Genomic DNA, 6,000 nt, shown 5'->3' with positions numbered 1-6,000 from the left:
TTGATAGGAGGGTAACTTTAATGTTCCAGAGTCTTTGTTTAAATAGTCTCAAAAACCTGAGTTTTACGTGTGTGTTGAAGATTGCACTTTCATCAGAGTGCACCCCCAGCCCCCCAGGGCTCACAGGTCTCTCAAAGCCTCCAAGCCCGCGTGAGCTGTGAGCGGCTGCGTTACATCCATCCCTGTTCTTGAGGATGACATCTACGTTTGGCGACGATCCTCTTGCTAAAGTTCACAAAGCACCTAAAAGTCACGAATTGGCGCCTAATCGAGGCCGCGCTGCCCTCCCCGGGGTCCTCCGTGCACGCCCACCGCTGACCACCTGGGAGCACAGACACGCACAGCTCACCGCACGTTCCCCGCGAGCGAAGCCACACGGCGGCGGCGAGGCCCCGGCCCCCGGGGCAGAGCGCCGCTACCCGGACTTGCTCCCTCTGCGGCGCCTGGGTCGCCGGCGCCTCCACCCCTCCCATCCCGGGCCCTCCCCGCGCGTCCGCTCCCGCGCCCGCCGCCGCCCTCGGAGGCTTGTCCCTCGCCGCCCGCCGTAGCCCGGCGCTGGCCGGTCGCCGTTTCCAAGATGGCCGCGGCGCGAGCGGCTCCTGCGGCGGGCTAGAGGCAGAGGCGGAGGCGGAGCCGAGTCACTCCCGCACTTCGGGGCTCCGGTCCCCCGCGCCAGGCTGCAGCTTACTGCCCGCCGCGGCGATGCGGGGCTCAGTGCACGGATGAGAGAAGCCGCCGCCGCCGCCGAGCTGGTCCCCCCGCCCGCCTTCGCCGTCAGCCCCGCCGCCGCCATGGAGGAGCCGCCGCCACAGCCGCCGCCGCCCCCGCTGCCAGAACCCGAGCCCGAGTCCGAGTCCGAGCCCGAGCGCTGCCGCGCGGCGAGGTGAGTGGGGCTGCCGCAGCGGGCCCGGCGCAGAAAGAGGGTCTCGCCCCGGCCCGAGCTCGGTTGGGGGCCCTAGGGGGCGTGGGTGGCCTCTGTTTCCCGCCAGGTGCGGGAGCATCCAGGCTCCAGGGCCGGAGGGGCGGGGTGCAGCCGTGGATGGAGGGCACGGCGGCCCGGTCTGCCCAGGGACCCCTGTCCGGGCGCGCAGCCTGCTGGCCCTCCCTGCAGCTTCTCTGCGCGCCCGGAACGCGGCGGGGCGGGAGCGGTGGGGGCACCCGGGTCCTGCGGGAACTGGGACCCCCTCCTCCGCCGCGGCTTCCGAACGGGGGCCGCGCTGAAATTGCGCCCATCGTTACTAAGGGAAAATGCTACCTCTCCTTCGTCCCTGTTTGAGTAAAGGAGTAGACTCTGGTGAAGCAGATACACACTAGCTGTTTCCCCTTCGTTCTCCTCCTGTCCTCCTTTTAGTCCCCCTCTTCCCGCCCCCGGGAGTGCCTGCTGTCTCTCCTGGGAGAAACTGCACTTAAGCTCTGCAAACAGGAGGGAGGATGGTTTCTCTTTCTGAAGGCCCTTTACCGGCCTTCAGTAGTAATTGTGCAGATTGTTGCTCACACGTGCACACAGAGTAAAGGATTGATTTGTGTAAAACTTTTAGATGAAACTTTGGTACCCAAAGCATTTGTTGCATTTTGTTACTTAGAGACTATTGATTAACTTTTATGTCTTTTTTTTTGGTTGGGAGATGAAACCATAACTAAATTTCTCTCCTCTTATATGCCTATGTTTGTGCGTTCAAATGCCCTCTTATCCCCTGTCCTTTGCATCCCAGTGTGAACTTGCAAACTGCTGCCCCCTGTCCCCTATAGTGAAAATACTTTCACATCTCCTCGTGCATCTGTCTTGCTCTGTAGTTCCAGGAATAAGGCAGTTAAGTGTCCTCTTTCTTTTTCCTGCTTAAAGAAGTTTTAAACAAAGTCTGTAGCTGTAGTTAGAACTGAATACAGGAACCACGTTCTTCCCTGTTATGACCTAGTGGGTCCAAATAGGTCTGTTTTGTTTTTATAAGCGGAGAATAAAGTCGATCTTCGTTTTCCTTAATTCTGAGATATTTCTGAGATACTCTTGTGAGCTTTGAAGGAACAGCTTCTCTAAATAATGGTACATGGTGTACTGAGAATTCGTTCTGTTCTTTTTGAATACGTCTATCATGTTTAGAACTTTTACCAAAGTTTATTATATAAATTTGTTAGTAGGTCCATTCTTCGAGCATTTTGACTCCTTGAAGTTTTTCTTTAAAAATAATGGCGAACACTTACTAAATGCTTAAAATGTGCCATTTCCTTTGCTTCTGTTAACCCATTTAATCTTGACCAACAACCTTAGGAGGTATGTCCAATTACTGTGTCTCTTTTTCAGGTGAGGAAACGGAGGGACAAAGTTAAGTGTTTTGTCCAAGATTTCACAGCCAGTGGTGCACTCATGTCAGACTGTGCATACCATCCTTAACCACTGTGAAGAAGAGATGTGATTTCATTATATAGATGGGCAGATCAGAAGTTATAATCCTGTATAACTATACTTTGGGGAAAAAAATGGATGTGAACATTCTTAGGTAAAAGTAAAGAGAGCAGAGAGAAGTAAAAATGTGCTGTAAAAATGACTTGCTCCAATGATAAAAAGAAATGTTGATTTTTCAGCCAGGTTTCTGTCTTTGTTATAGTAGAAATGGATCAGGATAATGGGCTTCATCCAACTTTAAGTGAACAGCAGTGTTCGGAACAAGAAGATCTTAGTAATATTTTTCTCAGCAACATTGCAGTTAATTTTACAATAGCAAATCTGTGAAGTACTATCCGATAAAGCTGTTGTTATCTCTTTTAGACGTCCTCATTGTCACCACCACTTCTTCAACATACAGAGCTGACCTCTGACCAACTTACTGTAGATCATTAGTAACAGATACTTCAGGGATTCTGCAATTGCTTATTTGAATTTCTTTTATTTATGTTTTTAACCATTTTAAAGAAGCTCAACATGCATGTTCAAAATTTGCTAGTTGCCACAGTTTAACACATTAGAGACCAATGATGTGACTTGTGCTACTGGGTTAACTGGTTTGGGGGACAGACCAGAATAAAGCTTTGTCTGCCATCTTTGTTCATGTACTTCAGGTCAGTGTGTCATTGATTAGGAAGGCTGTTCTAGGGCACAGATCTTTTGTAGAGAGCAGGCCTGCACATGTTGGCCAGTGCGCCACTGCGGCAGGTGCCAGCCCAGCACATCTGCTCAGCGCGTGCTGACGTGAGAGTTATGCAATGACCGAGGAACACAAAACAGGTTGCGAGGTGATAGTGCTCTTAGAGTTTTACTGCTTGTTAGTCAGTCATGGATACTTGTCTTTATTTTTGATAAATAATTCATGATAAGAGTAGCAATTGTTAGTGATTAAACTTAGAAATAAGCATTCCTTGTAATTTTTTTTTCCAAGCTTTTGGGTCATTTGTAGGAGGATCCTGAGATTATAAGGAGAGCAATTAAAACTAATTTGTAGCAATTTACTTTTGTGATATCTTGAATCTGCACTTAAAAAAACACAGATCTTGGATATTGAGGCTGACATGAGACTGTTCCTGTCTACTGTAAGCTTTCATTTAAAATGTGTATGTTAAAAATAGCCTCATTGTTCTCATTTATTGACCTTGTAAAGTACATGTGACATGAACTTAAAAATAACTATTTTTAACCAGTGACTTTATTATTTCCTTTGTATAATGCGGTTCTTATAAATTCATTTGAAAAAATGGGTTTCATACTGAAATATTACTTGAATATCCTATCCCTCCGAGGTTATTTGATCTCTCTCTCACCTTGAATGTCCCCTTGGAGTGTACTTGTTTCAGTCTTGACATTGAATGTCACCTATGTATTCTCCCTAGCAAAATCTACCTCATGGTGCAGCTGCTGGCTCTCCTGGCAGCCTCAGTGATGGGTGCAGCTTGAGACCCTTACAAGGGAGAGACCGTTGGCAGCGGTGCCTTTAGACAGAGAAGCAGTGGCCACCAGCAGTCACAAAGGCTGCAGTGATGGCAGAATCCCCTTCATGTTCTGAAATGGGGACAGCTTGTCTCGCAGGAAGGGCTTTGCCGTTCCCTCTAATTGTCATGTTGTTAGAAGTTGCTTCTACTTCCTTCACATGTGTTCTCTTGGTGTCTTGTAGGTCTTGTTCTGAGCTCTGCTGAAATATGGGGATATAAGGTCTTGATTGCTTAGTGGATACATTTGCCCTACTAACTTCCTCTTACTTAATAATTCCTCATTCCTCAATGATTGTCGTTTTTACTCATAGCATTCTGTTGTCTCAGCCTTCTCATTTGACCAGGTGGTATGTATTCTTTGTAAAGACACTTTGCTGCTGCCAGTCAGTAGGCTGTTGGAAATAATTTCTTTAAAGGGAAAGTGGAAGAGATGTCAGAAAAGCGAGTTTGGCCAGTGACTGCTGTGGGTCTTAACAAGCCGGCATTCCCTGGGTGGGATAAGGGAAGCAGGGTCCAGGTCCTGGGCTCCAGCGCCTCCTCAGCGTTGTACCTGGTGGGCCCGTGTATTCTCTTGCCTGTGAAGTATAATTAAGAGATTGGTAAGCGTGATATCCTCCAGGGAAGTTAGTTGAATGATCTTAGTGACTAATGTGAACAGACCAGGTTGGCTGGCATCCCCACCAGGCGTACCGCCTGCTCTAGGCTGAGACTTGTGACAGAGTCACTCTCAGGTTCTCATTTCCCCAAACTTCACACAGGCTGCTTTTTCTTCTGTCGTCACTAACTTCCCTCAGTTGGTCGGGTTTGTTTTTAATCTTCAGTCTTACTTTAATTAGATTATGACAGGCCTTGCTTTTCCTGCTTTACTTTGAGGTATATTGTATCCTTGTCCCTAAAAGACATTTATTTAAAAAAAGACCATCAGTGGTAGGTTTTCACTAATGCTGCATCTCAGAGGATCACCTGACTGTCCCCACCCTCCCCGTAATCCCCCCCCCGCACCCCTCCCCACAAGGAACCCTTTGGCTTCATTTCTGAAAAAGGTGTGGCAGGGATGTCAGTGGTGGTGCTTTCATAAAATGCTTGTTGACTCTTATGAGTATTGTGTTCAAAAAAGATCATAATGGTATGTGGTTTTTCTGGATTTAAGGCATAAAATTAAATTTTAAAAACTCAGACCCACATGAAAATTCTGTGCAGCTCTTAAAAACAATGTTTTAAGGAATATTCAGTGGCATGGGAAAGTGCTCATGATATAAGTCCTTCTGAATAAGTCCTCAGGTAAGTGGGACCTGACTACTTTTAACAAGATTCCTAAGTACTTCTGATGTATATGTACGTCCCACCGTGTTTAGCGAAAAGGCCAGATTCTCAAACAGCATTTGCAGAAGGTGGTGGCTGAGACTTGAGATAGCTGCTCAGCTTGTGTGTGTTTCTCCCCAGCTGTGGCTGGCCTGCCTCTGTCTTCCCTGTCCTCAGGGCCACCCCCTCGCGGCTCTAGCTCCGAGGTACATATTGGAGCGGCCCTCTTACACACTCCGGCTCTAGGGGTGGACACTTGGTGCCAGCCAGGCCATTGGAGTTCTCTCCTAGGATTTTTCAGTCGGAGCTGGGGGACAGAAAAGCTCTTTTTGGTAACCGAAATGTGTACTGTGGAGTCCTGAGCCTAGAGCTAGCTCCCTGAAGTGTATAGTCACCATCTCATAGAGCAGTGGTTTGGTTTCAGACAGTGACGTTGACCCCCTGAGAAAAGCAGAGAGGCCGAAAGAGGTCTTTGGCTAGTTTTCCTTTTATGCTAAATTCACCCCCATTTTTCTCTTGATTCAATATGTGAATTAATAAATTCTTTTTGCTTAAACTATTAGTAATCTGAGTTGGGCTTCTTAAAATCCTTGTACTTAGTGTGATCACATTAAAACAGTGTATATGTGTCTAGAAAAAAAGACTGAAAGGATATATTACTGCTTTTTTCCTACCATTTTTTATAATGAAAGTTACATGTTTTTATTTTACAGTAAAAAGCTAGAGTGGCCAAATTCTTGTACGTTTATAAATTTGTCTCTTTACTTTGAATTGTTAGTA

The 6,000-nt window shown here is 47.3% G+C and overlaps 1 protein-coding gene across 3 annotated transcripts in view; it reads left to right on the top strand.

Moving 5' to 3' along the window:
• The first annotated feature begins 555 nt into the window (after positions 1-555).
• MAP3K4 (mitogen-activated protein kinase kinase kinase 4) overlaps positions 556-6,000 on the top strand; it is a 102,979-nt gene continuing 97,534 nt past the window's right edge. Inside the window, exon 1 of one of the 3 annotated variants that reach the window (XM_074368041.1) lies at positions 556-883. In XM_074368041.1, coding sequence (XP_074224142.1) covers positions 723-883 — 161 coding nt within the window. In that variant the 5' untranslated portion in view covers positions 556-722. The remainder of the gene's footprint in view (positions 884-6,000) is intronic. The other 2 variants (XM_074368039.1, XM_074368040.1) reach the window with 2 other exon arrangements.

This window comes from Camelus bactrianus, chromosome 8 (assembly GCF_048773025.1).
Source record: "Camelus bactrianus isolate YW-2024 breed Bactrian camel chromosome 8, ASM4877302v1, whole genome shotgun sequence".
NCBI classification, from domain to species: Eukaryota; Metazoa; Chordata; class Mammalia; order Artiodactyla; family Camelidae; genus Camelus; species Camelus bactrianus.
Note: the sequence above shows the minus strand (reverse complement) of the source record. Positions and strands in the feature narration are given on the sequence as shown.